The sequence below is a fragment of the Coregonus lavaretus genome (genome assembly GCF_964263955.1).
Source record: "Coregonus lavaretus genome assembly, chromosome: 27".
NCBI lineage: Eukaryota > Metazoa > Chordata > Actinopteri > Salmoniformes > Salmonidae > Coregonus > Coregonus lavaretus.
Window position 1 is genome coordinate 23716637 of NC_140014.1, and position 19008 is coordinate 23735644.

Genomic DNA, 19008 nt, shown 5'->3' on the forward strand with positions numbered 1-19008 from the left:
CATGTCTATTGACAACCAAATACAGTAAGAATTACCAACCACTGAAAAACGATTGGACCAATTCAAAACATCCTTCATGTTGTTTTTACAGGAGTGTGCATGTGTGTCTCACCACCAGCCGTATCTCCTCCCTGGGGGTGAGTCTCTCCAGGAGCTCACAGCCTAGCTGGTAGCACAAAATGCTGGACTGGCACAGGCTGCACTCCAGGGCCTTCTCGTCCTTCTGACAGGTGTGGGAGCCCCCCCATGGGGCCTGGAAGATGTTGTTGATGATGCCCACAATGTCCTTCCCCAGGCTGTTTTCCAGACCGAGCATCACGCCGTCATCCTGGAGCTCCATCTGGACAAGGACATTGTAGCATCAGCTGGGTTTATTGTGTCAGTTGCCCTGTCTAGTTGTGTCAATGTTATTTCTATTTGGTTTAAAAAATATATATTATGCACTTTGAGATTATTCTGTATAATGAAAAGCACTTTACAAATGGATTAAATTATTATTATTATTATTAAGTAACCATCACAACATGTTGAACAGGAGAACCTACAGAAATAGAAAGTGGGACAGAACTCAACTTGGTGGCTCTGACGTATTCAATTAGGTATTGTAAAATGTAACTGTACTGTATAATTGAACCCATGTCTGCAGTGTATGGGCTTGCCACCTGTTTGAGGATGAGGTCGAACATGAGGATGAAGCAGCCCAGGTTCATGTCATCATCGTCACAGTCCAGGTCCAGGGCACAGTGTCCCGTAGCATGGCCCAGGTTCTTAAAGGGGCTGCAGTGCAGGGGGCTCCGGAATGGGCTCCGGAACGGACTGGGGAACGGGCTCAGGGTGTTGTGCGGCCCACGGCGGCCTGGATCTGAAACCACGCTTTCCTAGGGACATGACACACAAGCACGCATGCATGCACACACACACACACAAACACACAAACACGTATCATTGTTCCATAATTGTACTGTCCTGAGATCTACCCTCCAAGTTATCGAGGTGTATTCAGTAATTATACTATCCTGAGATCTACCCTCCAAGTTATCGAGGTGTATTCAGGTGTAGAAATATACTGGGATAGATGAGCTAAAGGCTTTAACTTTCACTGATAAATCTGAATGATGGCAGAGCTCAATTAAGCCCCTTAAATAGGACTATATTTAGACTTCAGCAGTTACCATGGCAACGCACATGCCTGTGGATGGTCTACAATAGAGGGTACCCAGCTAGCACATTTGGTTCCTTGGAAGTTGTGGGAACGTACGTTTTTGGTTTCCCATTGGTTCTGGGAACGAAGGCATACGTTTCCTGACCGGTAAAACTGAATGTTTTTTAACGTTCTGTGAACGGAAGTGAACATTTTGCCTGTTCTGGGAAGTATATTTTTAGGTTGCAGGGAGTTTTTAAGAACGTTTTACAATGGTTCCCTGAAAGTTTTCCTGGGAGGTTTGATAGGTTATTTGAAGGTAATTAAATAACGTTCTGAGAACATGTTTCAATATGACTTTTAATAACACTGCTTGCTTAGGTTAGCTGTAACTCCAAGCACAAATAGGACACATGGACATTGATTTGCTTAGGCATTAATCATGCATACACATTTCTTTTTTATTGTGGCACGGCGTCAGTGACATTTAAACCTATGATCTTCTGTTCTCTATCCATGGAATTAGTCCACTGCGCCACCAGGATGGAGCCATGTTTTTTTTTACTCATACAAAGCTGTTCATTTTAGTCTATTCAAACGGACCCCATTTCATAGGAAACAAGCACTCATTAAGATCAGGTGTGGCCAATTAGTGGGAGTGGCCAACACACCAGAACACACTTAACAAGATAGAGGATAGAGAGAGTTTCGTTGAAGCTGAGAACGGAATGTATGTTTTTAAATAACATTACTAAAATGTTCTTTGAACGTTACTAAGGTTTTCTTGTGGTTTTTAAGGAAAGTTTTCTTAATGTTCTGAGGACATTACTTTAAATAGAACCATGAGGAAACCTGCAGAAAACGTTATGCTGAAGTATTGAAATTCCCACAGTATAATGTTGTTTCTTAACGTTCTCTGAACTATTTGAGAACATTCCCAATGCCAAACCAGTTGGAGAATGTTCCTAGAACATATCCAAAATTGGTTACATTAAATGTAACCATGTTTGTACTTTTAGGAAACGTTCTGTTAAAGTAATGAAATACCCAGAAAATAAAGTATTTTTGTAAAGTTCCTTTAACGTGCTGAGAATGTTCCAAAGCCAAGCAACTATCCTGCACCATTCCCAGAAAGTTGTGGGAAGGTTGTATGCAAAATAACCATAGGACAACCACGCTCTCACCAAGCTCTAAGAAACATATGGGTTCTCAGAACATTATGTGCTAGCTGGGTAGATAGATAACAAGCATTTTCAGATTGTGGATGTAAACTGTAATTTGTAACTGCTCATTTGTTCTGCTCTTACTGTTTATTCAGAGAGAGGAAATGTGAGCGATAATAGCTTATTTCTGTGGCATTGAGGTGGTTTTGCATGGGAGTTGATGACTAGTACGATATCTCACCCTCCGAGCCTCAGTATTTTCGCCAGTTAGATCTGAGACTCGAGTCTTTCTCTGATTGGCCAGTTCCTTCACAGAGTTCACCCCGTCAGAGAACATCCCGATTAACAGCTGCAGAGGCACCACAATGTCCAGCTCTGACAACACCTGTGTCCAACCAGACACACACACACACACACACACACACACACACACACACACACACATACACCAACAGGTACACAAACACACAAGAGAACACACAAAGATGCACACCAAACACAAGACACATTAATGACAAAAACAGGTTTACACACACATATAAAACACACAAACAAACAAACAACAGAGACATTAAGAGAGGTAAAAGAGAAAACATATATAAGCAGATAAAAATGTGAATGTAGTACACTACACAGACTCCTGTATTTCTGCTTTGAGTGTGACCTATATAGTCAGATTGAATTACTTTGGTGTCTGTTATCACAGTCGTGACAGAAAACTTGAAAACCCTTCCACGTATATAGGACAGCAGGCTGTGAGTGCATATGGAATCAAAAGCAAAATCCCTCCTCTCTCACTCTCAGAACTCCGGTCTCATGCTGGCCGTGTGACTCAGTTCCATATTCAGTACAGCCCCTGCCCAGGCACTCACACATCATGACAACCTGTTCATTTCATTTCAACCAGACAATATGAAATGGATCCTCGTAAACAGCAACAGGCCTTATACTTACATGCAGCCAGAGCAGAGCCTGCTCCTGCACAGATGCTGGGTAGCCTGAGAACCTGCAGCTAATGAACCCAAACATCTCCTCCATGGAGAAGGGCAGAGGGCACAGCTCAATGTCAAACATCTTGCTGCAGGGGGAACAGAGGGGAGAGGAGGGAGGTTCCAAGCTTTTAGAGCTGAGCATTTGGTATATCCTCTTTGGTGTATCACTAGCAGGTGAGACAATGGAAACCATTTTCACTGTGTGTTACACATAGTCACATTACATTTCACATAACATTCTATTTTCTCATAAGACAGAAAATTATTTCTGCGTGATCAGTAACCATAGGAACCCATTGAGGTGGTACAGTGAACTAGGTGACTTGGAGGAGGTCCAGTATACAGTACCTGAGCACTTCTCTGAACTCCTTGAGCTGCTGGTCAGGCACCTCAGTGTGGATGGCCTCCAGCCACTCTGGCATGAAGCACTCCCACAGCGGCTGGCTGATCACATTGTAGGGGATCAGGCACAGGATCCGGTTCAGCCCCTCCTTCAGCTGGGTCACCGTGCTGCAAGACTTATCCCAGTAACCCCCCACCTGGGGATATGGATACACAGACACATACACAAGGTCAGGTATAACCATGGGGGATATTCACCAAGAAACACAACCATCACACGTTGTACCTCCAGTGTGCATTGTCCCCAGAGAAACAGTCCTAACCTCATACTACCCTACACCCAACATTACACCCTACAACCCCTCACAAACACTCCCTGAAGCTCAACCGCCTTTACCCTCCAACCCCCCTTCTCCTTCCCCACTCCTCCTCACCCTGGCAAACTCCACCGGTTTGGGCAGCAGGCACATCACCATGACGTCGAAGCGCACGTCACACACGGTCTTCAGCCACTTGGTGACAAACTGGGGCTTGAGCTTCTCCACCAGGGAGCCCACCTCGTCGTCCATCATGTAGGCTGTGGAGTGGAACCACTGGAACACCATGCTCACAAGCCGCGCCAGGCTCTCCGTGGGCGTGTTCTCACTGGGGGTGCACAGGCTCACCTACAGGGGTGGGGGCAAGGATGGGGTGTAACATGGTCAGTCAGGGGCTTCCAAGATTGGAGACAGATACGGTTAAAGCATTATAATGTTGCACTATGAAGAGAGTACAGCATAGGCTGGTAATAAGAGCCCAGACAGGTGTGTCAACATCCTAATCTCACGACTGCGATAGTGAGTGGTAGACCAGCGAGCCACGCACCAGGAACCAGATGCCAAACTGACTGAGGAGCCTCTGGTCGTGCTGGTCGTCCTCCTTGTTGTCAAAGTCGATGTTGTCCAGGGAGTGGTGGGAGGCAGACAGGCCCATCTGACGACGCCTGTTCAGCTCAAACTCACGTAGCTCCGCGTGGATCTCTGCCTCCTTCAGTAGACTGATGTTGATAGATAGATGGAGAGAATGGGAATAAAGAGTGAGACAGACAGAAAGACAGAGGGAGATAGATAGACGGATAGTGATAGAGATATAACTGTGGTTGAATACAGTGCTACTGTGAAGCATGCGGTTGGTTGCCTGTGTTGTCTGTGATGCTGTGGTGTTTACCTGATAACAGCCTCCACAGTGCACACCAACTCCTCTGCCCCACACTCACGGGTGTTGATGGGAGGTGGGGAGGTCTGGTAAAGATGGGTCTCCGCCGCAGCCCCCACCTCGCTGCTGTGGTGGTTGACATGGCAACGCTTGCAGTAGCGGACAGGCCGGTTGCCATGGCGCCCGCAGCAACCAGCTGAGAAGCAGGTAACAACCGCCCTCCTGACATGAGAGCTACAGTTCTACAAGACAGAGGGGGGACAATGAGATACAACAACTCCTCGTATCACTTATAAACTGAGAAAATATTAAAATCCTAATAAACTGTTTTCACCATTTAAGTGAAAAAAGCTATCCTAAAATGGTCCTATGCCTCAATAAATTAATTGATGTTTAAACATCCTAAATTAAAAGAACGAATGGTGTTCTTTCACTTTGTGTAATTTTGGGTGTGCATGCTTTGGAACAGATGTCTAAAATTCTTATCACTTGGAGCTGATTTACTGGTGTTTTTACAGTCTTCTATGTCCAACAAAAACAAATAAAAAACTATTTTGCTCAGAAAACTTGGGGGGCCAAATAAAATCACCTGTGTGCAAAATTCAGCCTGTGTGCCGCCAGTTGGGGAACACTGCACTACAGTATATCTTATACTGTAACTGCAGATCACTGTGAAAGCAATCCCTATTCTAGATGTAACTCTGACAAGCAATCAACTCTCAGATAGAACAGTAATGTGTGTGCTGATAATGAGAGAGCTGGCATGGATCCAGGTAAGAGTTTAAAGGGCTTTCTGCAGTGGGACAAAGCCTATTGAAAAGGCTGTGTGAGGATTAAAACTACTGCTGGATGAACTGGATGTAGGACAGCTGTTTCCCATGACAACCCTGGGTGGCTGCTCAGCTTAGTCTTTTCTTTTTATTATAATTTTTTTATCTCTGCATCGTTGTGAAGGGCAACCACTTCACGGTTAAGTCTACACCCGTTGTATTCGCCGCAAATAACATTTTATTTTATTTTATTTGATACACTACCTGACAGATTTGTGTGTCAGTCTCCGTGGGAACCAAGGGGGAACTTTTATGCCTTTGGGACTGTGTTCCGGAACAAACATCATGCCCTGCCAGTTCCATTAAGACTGGGCCATCCATCAGACAAGTAATGAACGGAGTGTTCCAGTGAATGGACTCTCCAAATGAAAGAGCACAGTCCTTAAACACTTCAGAGATAAATGTAATGATTTGCTATTTGAAATGTCGAAGTGCAAGTTTGTAGCTTCTTTGGGCCCCGTTAGCCTGTAGCAGGCTAGCATAGTGTTTTTTTCTCCACCACTTGAAATGACACAGGTGGTTACCTCTCCTGTCCTCAAATCAATTACACAGCAGTTTTACTGGTCATGGTTAAATTAACACTGGGTGGATGTTTGCATGAAGGCTTGATATTTATACACAACCAGCAATGACATACCAAGGGAGGCACAGGCACAGTCCATGATTATGTAAGCAAAGCCATCCAACAGAGAAGTAACAAATACTAGCAAACAATTATACTCTACCAGTCTACTTCACTTGTTGCTCTAATATGAAGAAAAAAGGGGTACTCTTTTTTAGCCATGAGATATACCACTATGAATACTGCATGAGCTGATGAGAGCACAAACAAATACAAACACAAACACATATCAATGCACCAACGTTCATGTCTTACCTTCTTTTGACAAATAGCAGATATCTCAGCTGTAAAAATGAGGCCACAGAGGTATTCAACATAACATACAGACAGACAATGGGTTCACTCAGCCAAAATAACTTCCACCTCCCTACACAACTCTATTTTGGGGGTATTTCGAGGTACATGTGTGCGTGTGCGTGTGTGTGCTTGTGTATGTGTGTAAGAGAGGGAGAGAGAGAGAGAGAGAGAGAGAGAGAGAGAGAGAGAGAGAGAGAGAGAGAGAGAGAGAGAGAGAGAGAGAGAGAGAGAGAGAGAGAGAGAGAGAGAGAGAGAGAGAGAGAGAGAGAGAGAGAGAGAGAGAGAGAGAGATGGCAACCTGAATGCTAATACTTGTTTGCTAACACTCACCTTGGGGCAAGAGCACATCAACAAGCCATTCTGAATGGTCTCTGTAAAGGTCACACGAATATATAAATCAAATTATAGTTAGCTGAGACTCCCTCAGAGTTGAAAACACACTTCCAGCAATGGAATTACATAACCATGGTGATGCTTCTCCCTTGTGATAAAGACCAGAATAATGAAGCAGACAGCAGGTGATGTTTGGAATGGCATCTTTGTGGAGAGAAAGAGGTTACAATAACATACCCTGCTATCCTTTGGCTGCACTCCTCACAGATGTATAGAGGAGGGGGCTTGTCTCCCAGGGCAACGGAGAGGGTGGGGTCGATGCACATCTATAGTGCGACAACAGACAGTTACAGAATCCAGATGGAATATGCAGTAGTAGCAGTGATATCTAACTGTAGGGGTCATAAGAAGAGTGTACCACACCTCCAACTCAAATAAATGTGTGTGTGTATAATGTCCTCTTTACCTGTCTCTGCTTGCCTTTAGTCTGCGGCTGGCTGCATGCATATGTCTCTGTTCTATCATCTATGATCTGTGCATGGCCTTGTATTAAGCTACAGTGCTTATGGCCTGGATGCTCAGATTGTGTTCTGTTATTTACTGCTCTCGCTTATAGGCGCCCTATCCTCAGGGGCGGCATGGGGTCATCGCTTCCAATTAGCCCCCCCTCATACACCCCCTCTGTGCTCCTGGGTAATTGAAATCCGGCCCCTGTCCCTGCCCATTCCTGTCTCTGCTCTACTTGTCAGTTTTTAGCACAGTTGAGCAGAGACAGGCTGAGCATAGCAAACAGGCCTTGAGTCGCGTGGCCACTGATATCATTACCCCACGGATCTACCACAGTGACTCAAGCAATCCCTGGCTCATTTAATGTTGCACTTACAGCAGCAAACATGAAGACGCTTTAACACTCCATGGCAATCTGGCACATACTTTGTGTATTCACTTTATGTTTGTGTACAGAATGGATGTTCTCACTGAGCATTGAGTATATTGGTCTTGTATGTGTTTTATATTGGCTACAGTAGTTACTCAGACATTACCTTGACAGCAGGTTTATTGATGGCATTGTGACACTCAATGTGTTGGCAATGGATGGGGTTCCAGGCTGTGGCAGGAGAAAATAGAATAGAGGGAAAGGAGGAAAGGGGAAAGTAGTGTGGGAGGAGGTTAGACTGCTGCAACCTGAGATCTACAGATGTAGGATCTTATTTTGAGACAATTTGCTACAGCAGGAAAATAATCCTGCAGCAACAGGAAATGTGAATTATTTTGTGGATTATAATTAATGGACATTTTTGTAGAGGTTGATACATTTTTCGTAAGGGAAAATCAAGTCTGAAATTTCAAAGTGGAAATTACAAACTTCAGAAGCCATTTTAAACCTCAAATACACTACAAGTTTTAAATGTCCTGTATTGCAGGAAAGTTCTCCTGCAACAGGGTGATCAAATAAAAAGAATCCACCTGTATTGCATACAAGCACAGCCTGACAGGCAGACCATAAGCCCCTCACCTGTGTACTGCAGTCCACTGTATTCACTGATGGCTCCTGGGGGCTTTAGGTTTGGCCAATAATGAAAGAGCATCTGCACGGCTGGAGGCTTGACTTGGGATGGTCCATAGGATATGACATACAGCAGGTCCTGCCACAGCACAACACAGGCCATAGTGATGAGCTAACGTTTAAAACCGTCACAAAGCTATTCACTGACACTTTCCATATCTACAGATGTAGGATCTTAATTTGAGCAAGTTTGCTACAGCAGGGAAATAATCCTACAGCAACAGGAAATGTGAATTATTATGTGTAATGGACATTTTTGTAGGGGTTGATACATTTTTCTCAAGCGAAAATCAAGTCTGAAATTCAGTGGAAATTACAAACTTCAGAAGCCTTTTTTAACCTTAAATATAAACCTCAAATACAGGAAAGTTATCCTGCAACAGGGTGAATAAATTAAGATCCTACATCTGTATGAGAGAGTTGTTTGGGCATCTAACCTATCATGACACATTCAATTTGTGACATATACCTTCCACACTTCCTGCTTGTGCTTCATAAGACACTCCAACAACTGACAGTGGTATACTGGAAACAAATCGACAGAGATTCAAGTCACGCAGGTGACAGGTACAACATAGCGCACAGTACATTAATCAAAAAACAGGCTGTGCTATACTGGACAGAAAAACTGTGACGTACTGGTTGGGGATAACCTAATTTAAAGGTTTACCTGGGTTGGAAGTGTACTGCATAGCAATCATTAGCATAGAGGAGGCAGAGAGATTGACATATGCTGGGACGCCCCCTTCTCTTCTAGTGGAACCCACTAAAGAAGGGCAGAAAATAAAAGAACCTAAACCTCATGAGGTAGTGCATACAGTGGGACAGCAACCAAGCAGTTCCTTTGATATGGTGATGCATGCTGACATTTCTGCTAAATAGGTATGACTACTGATATTCTATTATATTTACCCCACTTAATGACTTGTCTTGAATTAAACAAAGTGTTATTTTTCACATGCATGTAGATGGATGTTCGATACAGAGTGGCTGTACTCACATATAGCCATTGGGAGGAAAGAGGTGCTCAGGTACTCAATGATGTCTTTGTGCAGGAATGGGGGGAATGTAGCTAAAGTGGAGATCATAGTGTAGGGTAAAGTGCTGAGAATATCGTCACTGAGAAAGGGCAGGAGGCAAGTTGTTGTGTAAAATATGGACTGTCCCAGATCTGATGGGAGAGCCAAAACGCACAAACACAGAGAGAGACAGTAATTCAATGAAATTTACATATGTTCCAAAGTAAATAAAAAAATATAGCATTAAAACCTAAAGAAAATGCATAAATATAGAATTTGTATAAATCAGACCTGTTCAAATATATGTGTATTTGAGTAAATACTTTCTTTCTGTGTTTTTGAGTATTTTCAAATACACATCCCAAAACAAGTACTTTTATTGGTTTTGAATGGTTATTTGTAAAAATCAAATAGACGACCAACTTGAATTTGAAATTATTTCATAACTTGTTTTTCAATTGGGAGTGTATTTGAGTGTATTTCCAAATACATTCCAATATTCCAATACTTGTTTTTTCAAATAAAGATTTATCTGAATACTTGTTTTGAAATATATTGAAAAGTAATTGAAATACCTGAAATCATATTTGAACCCAGGTTTGGTATAAATACAACAACATCCTGAGAGAGCATTGTGAAACTGATGTTTGCCCTCAGCAAAGGGTAGTGCTTTCTAGTCAAGAAGACAGGCTTTAATGCTTTTACGTTTTTTTTTTACGGATCAATTATTCATGAAACACTGCTGTTGCAAACATTCTATATACTCAGATATATTCACAGACTTGCTATTGACATATTACTATTCCCTGGTGCAGTTAATAGATACACAACATATGCTGGCCATAGCAATTTAACCTTTAAAATTGCTTTTTTTGCAGATACATTTCCATTTTCAATGCATTTTTCCAATTTAACATTCTCATTTAAAAAGAGAAAGCAAACAGTTAATACATGTATACAGTACTACAGTATGTCTGTAAATTCCAGGTTATTCTATGTTATCAACAAAGTGAGCTGTCAGGATCCAGCGTGTTCCCCATCACCCCATGCATCCCTTTAGATCCTCTGTGGGACTCCTCTCTTGGAGGAAATGAGGCCAGAAAAGGCAGTTTCATATCGTCAAGAAAGATGGTCGGGGGGCGATGGACATGTACAGAGAAGACCCTGACTTCACTCACCATGCTGACCGTGCTGCAGCAGGGGCACCAGGTCAAGCAGGGTCACGAGGGTCGCATAGAGCCCCTGATAGTCCAGAGAGGGGTACTCTGAGAGCTGAGCGTCCCGACTCTGCTGCCCCTGCCCCCCGCGGTCTGATGGGGCATCACGCAGAACGCTGTAAAGGAGGGAGCGAGTAACTGTAGGGTTGATGGAACTGACTTGTGGTCTTAGAGATGGGGTGAGTGGGAATGGCACAGGAAAAAGACACATGGTCATGGGCACGGCCAAATTGGAAGCTTCCTGGTTCTCCTTCCTGCCTGTGCGGGACAGAATGCTGCTCCGGGGGTGAGGAGGGAGAGGGGAGGGGGAACAAGGGAAAAAAAGAGACAACAAAGAAACAAAGAAACAGCACATTACATTGAAATGGCACTACAGAGACAGGGTAAATAGAAAACAACAAACCCAGATAGACCCCACATAGGATGCAGTGTCGCTAATATTTCACTGAAGGCATTGGGAATTGTTCCCTGCTTTATCTGTTCAGTGTCATATAGAATTACTTTAATTTTCTATTTCACTTTTTGTACATCTTTGTCTTCTAAAAACAAAAAATATGAACAGAAACGTTTGCAAAAACTGCAATGATCACTGCATCTCATGCGTATCTGGTGACAAGGAGCAAAAATATAAAAAAATTGCATGTTTTCAGTGGCAACCCCATACTTCTCCAAAGGGGAAACTGCTAATGGTTTTCCCTCTATGGCTGCTATATTCCAATCAGATCAATTCAGCAGTAGTCATACAGAGAGGCCAATGGGCCATGATGTATCTCAGGGATATATATCCTGTTTTGTGAGGCTGTGGTGAAGGATGGGAGCTACACCAAATCAGTTAGGGAAAATACAGAGGTGGCACTTTTGAAACATGCTTCAGCTAGTAATAAACATGTGTGTGAGGTTAGATAAGAATTCCTGGGTCACAACACATGTTTATTGCACCAGAGAAATGTCTGTATGCATACATTATGATACTGTATCAGTATCATCAGGAGAAATAATGAGATCCAACAGGCATATGGATTCAAGTCTCTAAAATAATTGTAAGAACTAATCTACGGTAGGGGAGAAACTATAATGACAAAGGAATAGGTTGTTTCAAACAGGATGACCATAGCATTATGTTTGTGAGCTAATGTGGGATGGACGTTTGTGTTTTCTGTCCCCTGGCAAGGTGGATATCTCACCATTTAGAGAGATGGGAGAACTAGTTGGTTGGTTAGTGTGTGTGTGTGAGTGGGGATGGGGGTGGGGGTGGGGGTGGGGTGGGAGGGTGGATTTGCCCTTCTCTTTTACTAAACTTAATTTTTTTAAACGAAGCTGGTCTATCAGTAAAATTATTTGGAGGTACTTAGCATGAGAGCACAGATTACAAATGCTGATGTATTGTTTTTGAAAGGTCATTCATAGAGATAGAGGTATAGCATTTCTAGAGGTGCAGTGAGTAAGGGGATTCTAGCGTAGAAATACAGAATATCCTAATATTATGACATTTTACAATATCAACATAATTTAACACTTTCTTCACTCTGACGATTCCCCTGAAAGTTATACTCCGTAAGAATTCGGCCATGTTGGACAATTTTAAATACCAGTAACCAGAGTACATTGTTTTACAGTTTTTCTCGGGGAGTTGGAATGGATAGTCAGTTTAACAATGGGGGGGGATCAGCTTTATATCTTGTGGAGTATGACTTAATATCACTGCCCTCTTTGCACATATCAAACTGCAGAATTCAATTGAACACACCCACACACACACACAAACACACAGACATGCACACAGACAAACCCCACAGACTCACATTATGCACACACAGTTAGACACTCATCTTAGATCAGATAAAACATCCTACACTTCCAATTAAAGCATCGCTATCTTCCAAATGTTTTCTCTAACTGTGGCAATATGTAGTTGCGCTCAAGCATGAGTGAGCCACGGATGATAAGTTACATGAATGTAACTAAGCATTAGCTAGGGGATATAATGCTGTAATGGCCCCTGTTTTTTGTTTCTCAAATAGCTAGATGTGAGATTTTTGATTTCCTTTGAGTGTGACTTGTTCATGCCAGGCAAGGTTCAAGAGGAACTATGAATGAGTAACATTCCATTATACTATGATACGTTACATTATCTTGATTCAGTGTCAGACTGAATCTTGGTTCCTCACAGTCACTCTAATGAGTGATGGAATTTGGCATGGGGTCAGGGTTACTGTGAATCCATGGCTCATTGATGCAGAGAGCTAGAGAGCTTGGCTGGTATGTGTTACTTTCTAGATGACTGGCTGGGAGGAAAATCTGGCAACTACATCATCCTTGACTAATATAGGACATGTTACATGGCACCCTCTTGGGGTATACCCCCTTAAATTGAGCCCATGGGTAGCCCCATCCCTTTACACCAATACCGTCATTGTCTTACACTGATATCTTTCTATGCTGCAGAATTCATTAAATATTCATTTGGCCACTCCATCCTCTGTCTGTGCGGGATACTTTCTTTTTCAGGAACCTGACATATGCTCGTTCCAGTTTTCAAGCCTCAGTGCACCCCAGGCCAATGAAACACAGGTGTCTGTCTGAATGTCTGAGAGTCTACTGAGCAGTGCAGAGTGGTTTCAATGTGGGAGGCATGGCTTGATGTGTGAGTTGGGAGGGAGGAGATTTGGCTCAAGGAAAACATGAGGCGAATGTTACAGTATCATACCAGCATGATTCCCTTCACACTCCAACGATACTGCGCCTCACAGACACAATTGTCATTCGAGTTAACATGCTGCCACAACACAGGCTCGTACAATCACAGCCCCTGTCACACTCCATCTGTGCCAAGGACAAATAGGATGCCAGGCTTGTAACAACACACTTGCTAGGACTGCTAGCTCTCTCAGCAAAGTCAGAAAGATCCAGGATACTTTACCAATGTTTGACTTGAAAATAATCATAATTTGGCAGCAGTAAAATGTATTTACAGTACACTACTACTGTATGTCCACTGTGTGATGAAATTAAAAGGATCATCATAATCCCATAATTTACATCCCCATCCCTTTAGATAACTGTGCCTAATGATGATGCTTTCTGTAGCCAATTATCAAAGCACAGCTCATTTTCACAGAGAGCTCTGCTCAAACTCAAGACCTAAATGTCACGTACTGCTTATGGCCATAATGGCTGCCGTGGCTTCTTGACCTGTTCTGAAGGGACATGTTGTTCCTTCCTCAGGCCCTCTGTCACAGCACACTGGGGACTTGTCAGACCCAAGGAGCCAGAGGACCAGACCTCTCCTAGCCCCTCTGGGAGTGAGACTACAGGCCATCCAAGGGACATGTACATCTAGAAAGCTACCACTGAACCTACAGAGGGGTTGAAATTGCCTATTTATTTTTGTTAGTTTTTTCTAAAATATAATACAAACCATACCCGGTATAATCAGCAAGATAACATCATTATTAACATTTATAACCTCCTACTTGCAGACAACATCAACACAACTAAAATCTGCCAAAGTTGCCATTATTGGCTTGTCTCAATTTGAGCATACTATTCCAAACAGCCATGGCATGACAAGAGGGGGATCATGTTGTTGACTCTTACTGCACTATCAGTGATGAGATACTGTAGGATCATGTTGTTGACTCTTACTGCACTATCAGTGATGAGATACTGTAGGATCATGTTGTTGACTCTTATTGCACTATCAGTGATGAGATACTGTAGGATCATGTTGTTGGTTCTTACTGCACTATCAGTGATGAGATACTGTAGGATCATGTTGTTGACTCTTACTGCACTATCAGTGATGAGATACTGTAGGATCATGTTGTTGACTCTTACTGCACTATCAGTGATGAGATACTGTAGGATCATGTTGTTGACTCTTACTGCACTATCAGTGATGAGATACTGTAGGATCATGTTGTTGACTCTTACTGCACTATCAGTGATGAGATACTGTAGGATCATGGTCCTCATACAGAAACATGAAGCATATGGTATCACAAAGGCAGAGGATGGAGCAAGACTATTCCCTCTCTGAAAATTACCAGGGGGGTTTTCAACTAGGATCCTTAAATGACAATGCACACTATAAAGTTACATTGTAGAATACCGTTTCCCATTATTCCACTTCTATCTTTTAATTCCAACTGACTTCCTACCAGCAATAATGCTGTCATGATGCTGTGCATGTATTAGAATTAGGCTTAACCCCAGTCACCTCTCCTCTGAAACTAAACATCAAATACTGTTAGACTCTGTTACTTCACCTGTGGTTCCAGCGCAGGGTACTTACCTGAGCAGGGTTTGGGAAAAGTATTTCAGTGTGTTTGCAATGTCTGTTCCGGAGGGCACGGGGTAAATATTGTGTTGCACGCGGTTGTGATACTCTTGCAAGTATCGTATCTTAGAGGCAACTAAACAAGATAAAGAGCAGAGTGATAAACATATGAAATCTGATGAAGCCTTTATCAAATCAGGGGGAGGGGGGTGGCCGATGGGTTATTGTTGGTACAGTATAAGCCTGGTCATTGATATGCTGCCCCATAAGCATGGCAAAGGGTCAGGGTCTCTGTGGCACCTTCATTGTCTCTCTTTAAGTGACCTTTGTGTTTGGCCAGCTAGGTCACAACCAGCCCTGGAGTGGGTCATTTTGGTGCCATTTTGTGACTCAGAGAGGTGGTAGTGTTTAGCTCTCGCTGACCTGCAAATGACAAGTCCCAAAAATAACAATAACACCGACAGGCTTTGTTTTTGTGTGGGGGAGGGTGTGTGTGTGTGTGTGTATGTGTAAGTAAATTAGTGTGTTTAGGTTATATACAGTGCATTCAGAAAGTATTCAGACCCCTTCACGTTTTCCACATTTTGTTACGTAACAGCCTTATTCTAAAATGGATTAAATTAATTGTTTTCCTCATCAATCTACACACAATACCCCATAATGACAAAGCAAAAACAGGTTTTAATTTCTTTGGCTAATTTATTCAAAATAAAAAAGCTTATTTACATAAGTATTCAGACCCTTTGCTATGAGACTCGAAATTGAGCTCAGGTGCAGCCTGTTTCCATTGATCATCCTTGAGATGTTTCTACAACTTGATTGCACATGATTTGGAAAGGCACACACCTGTCTATATAAGGTCACACAGCTGACAGTGCATGTCAGAGCAAAAACCAAGCCATGAGGTCGAAGGAATTGTCCGTAGAGCTCCGAGACAGGATTGTGTCGAGGCACAGATCTAGGGAAGGGTACCAAAACATTCTGCAGCATTGAAGGTCACCAAGAACACAGTGGCCTCCATCATTCTTAAATGGAAGAAGTTTGGAACCACCAAAACTCTTCCTAGAGCTGGCCGCTCGGCCAAACTGAGCAATCGGGGGAGAAGGGCCTCGGTCAGGGAGGTGACCAAGAACCTGATGGTCCCTCTGACAGAGCTCCAGAGTTCCTCTGTGGAGATGAGAGAACCTTCCAGAAGGACAACCATCTCTGCAGCACTCCACCAATTAGGCCTTTATGGTAGAGTGGCCAGACAGAAGCCATTCCTCAATAAAAGGCACATGGCAGCCCACTTGGAGTTTGCTAAAAGGCACCTAAACGACTCACAAACCATGAGAAACAAGATTCTCTGGTCTGATGAAACCAAGACTGAACTCTTTGGCCTGAATGCCAAGCGTCACGTCTGGAGGAAACCTGGCACCATACCTACGGTGAAGCATGGTGGTGGCAGCATCATGTGGGGATGTTTTTCAGCAGCAGGGACTGGGAGACTAGTCAGGATCGAGGGAAAGATGAACAGAGCAAAGTACAGAGAGATCCTTGATGAAAACCTGCTCCAGAGCGCTCAGGACCTCAGACTGGAGCGAAGGTTCACCTTCCAACAGGTCAACGACCCTAAGCACACAGCCAAGACAACGCAGAAGTGGTTTAGGGACAAGTCTCTGAACGTCCTTGAGTGGCCCAGCTAGAGCCCGGACTTGAACCCGATCTAACGTCTCTGGAGAGACCTGAAAATAGCTGTGCAGCGACGCTCCCCATCCAACCTGACAGCGCTTGAGAGGATCTGCAGAGAAGAATGGGAGAAAATCCCCAAATACAGGTGTGCCAAGCTTGTAGCGTCACACCCAAAACGACTTACGGCTGTAATCGCTGCCAAAGGTGCTTCAACAAAGTACTGAGTAAAGGGTCTTAATACACTGCTCAAAAAAATAAAGGGAACACTTAAACAACACAATGTAACTCCAAGTCAATCACACTTCTGTGAAATCAAACTGTCCACTTAGGAAGCAACACTGATTGACAATAAATTGCACATTCTGTTGTGCAAATGGAATAGACAACAGGTGGAAATTATAGGCAATTAGCAAGACACCCCCAATAAAGGACTGGTTTTGCAAGTGGTGACCACAGACCACTTCTCAGTTCCTATGCTTCCTGGCTGATGTTTTGGTCACTTTTGAATGCTGCCGGTGCTTTCACTCTAGTGGTAGCATGAGACGGAGTCTACAACCCACACAAGTGGCTCAGGTAGTGCAGCTCATCCAGGATGGCACATCAATGCGAGCTGTGGCAAGAAGGTTTGCTGTGTCTGTCAGCGTAGTGTCCAGAGCATGGAGGCGCTACCAGGAGACAGGCCAGTACATCAGGAGACGTGGAGGAGGCCGTAGGAGGGCAACAACCCAGCAGCAGGACTGCTACCTCCGCCTTTGTGCAAGGAGGAGCAGGAGGAGCACTGTCAGAGCCCTGCAAAATGACCTCCAGCAGGCCACAAATGTGCATGTGTCTGCTCAAACGGTCAGAAACAGACTCCATGAGGGTGGTATGAGGGCCCGACGTCCACAGGTAGGGGTTGTGCTTAAAGCCCAACACCGTGCAGGACGTTTTGCATTTGCCAGAGAACACCAAGATTGGCAAATTCGCCACTGGCGCCCTGTGCTCTTCACAGATGAAAGCAGGTTCACACTGAGCACATGTGACAGACATGACAGAGTCTGGAGACGCCGTGGAGAACGTTCTGCTGCCTGCAACAGATGAGATGAGATCCTCAGACCCCTTGTGAGACAATATGCTGGTGCGGTTGGCCCTGGGTTCCTCCTAATGCAAGACAATGCTAGACCTCATGTGGCTGGAGTGTGTCAGCAGTTCCTGCAAGAGGAAGGCATTGATGCTATGGACTGGCCCGCCCGTTCCCCAGACCTGAATCCAATTGAGCACATCTGGGACATCATGTCTCGCTCCATCCACCAACGCCACGTTGCACCACAGACTGTCCAGGAGTTGGCGGATGCTTTAGTCCAGGTCTGGGAGGAGATCCCTCAGGAGACCATCCGCCACCTCATCAGGAGCATGCCCAGGCGTTGTAGGGAGGTCATACAGGCATGTGGAGGCCACACACACTACTGAGACTCATTTTGACTTGTTTTAAGGACATTACATCAAAGTTGGATCAGTCTGTAGTGTGGTTTTCCACTTTAATTTTGAGGGTGACTCCAAATCCAGACCTCCATGGGTTGATAAATTTGATTTCCATTGATAATTGTTGTGTGATTTTGTTGTCAGCACATTCAACTATGTAAAGAAAAAAGTATTTAATAAGATTATTTCATTCATTCAGATCTAGGATGTGTTATTTTAGTGTTCCCTTTATTTTTTTTGAGCAGTGTACTTAAGCAAATGGTATATTTACGTTTTTTTATTTTTTATAAATGTGCTAAAATTTCTAAAAACCTATTTTTGCTTTGTCATTATGGGGTATTGTGTGTAGATTGATGAGGGGGGAAAACAATTTTAGTATAAGGCTGTAACATAACAAAATGTGGAAAAAGTCAAGGTGTCTGAATACTTTCCGAATGCACTGTTCGTGGGTGTATGGAGTGTGTTCTTTTTTGCAAATTTCATAGCAATGAATGACTACATAACTAATATGAGTAGGCTACCTTCAGACACATTTGCAAAACCAGAAATGTGAGCAAAGGTGTAACCTCATCCACAGGCTCACTTGCTAGAGCCTGCTGGGTGGATGAGATTAGCAAAGGTGCAAAATCTTGAAGTCTACTGTCTCTTATTTAGTTCAGTTCATTCTGTTTGTGCCTTGTGAGGTATTGTTCGTTTTGACTCTACTAAGCCTTTTCCTAGCTCGTTTGTGAGAACCAGTTATAGCCTTCAGTCCTAGTTTTTGATTTTCCTACCTGTTTGCCTACCTGTTTATGACCATTGCCTGCCTGTGACAACGATTCCTGCCTTCTGCGAAGGCGAAATAAACACCTGCCGCGCTCTACGCGTGAATCTACCTACA

At 43.6% G+C, this 19008-nt stretch overlaps 1 protein-coding gene across 1 annotated transcript in view; it reads right to left on the minus strand.

Moving 5' to 3' along the window:
- LOC311102392 (protein unc-79 homolog) overlaps positions 1–19008 on the minus strand; it is a gene marked incomplete at both ends in the record, with an annotated part of 44745 nt that overhangs the window by 24885 nt on the left and 852 nt on the right. Inside the window, 18 exons of the mRNA XM_084143720.1 lie at positions 113–340; positions 663–878; positions 2546–2689; positions 3259–3382; positions 3645–3835; positions 4073–4303; positions 4503–4674; positions 4845–5074; positions 6540–6568; positions 6912–6952; positions 7152–7240; positions 7958–8022; positions 8431–8560; positions 8951–9006; positions 9152–9247; positions 9482–9652; positions 10679–10992; positions 15012–15132. Of these exons, the coding sequence (XP_083999846.1) occupies positions 113–340; positions 663–878; positions 2546–2689; positions 3259–3382; positions 3645–3835; positions 4073–4303; positions 4503–4674; positions 4845–5074; positions 6540–6568; positions 6912–6952; positions 7152–7240; positions 7958–8022; positions 8431–8560; positions 8951–9006; positions 9152–9247; positions 9482–9652; positions 10679–10992; positions 15012–15132 (2648 nt within the window). The remainder of the gene's footprint in view (positions 1–112; positions 341–662; positions 879–2545; positions 2690–3258; positions 3383–3644; positions 3836–4072; positions 4304–4502; positions 4675–4844; positions 5075–6539; positions 6569–6911; positions 6953–7151; positions 7241–7957; positions 8023–8430; positions 8561–8950; positions 9007–9151; positions 9248–9481; positions 9653–10678; positions 10993–15011; positions 15133–19008) is intronic.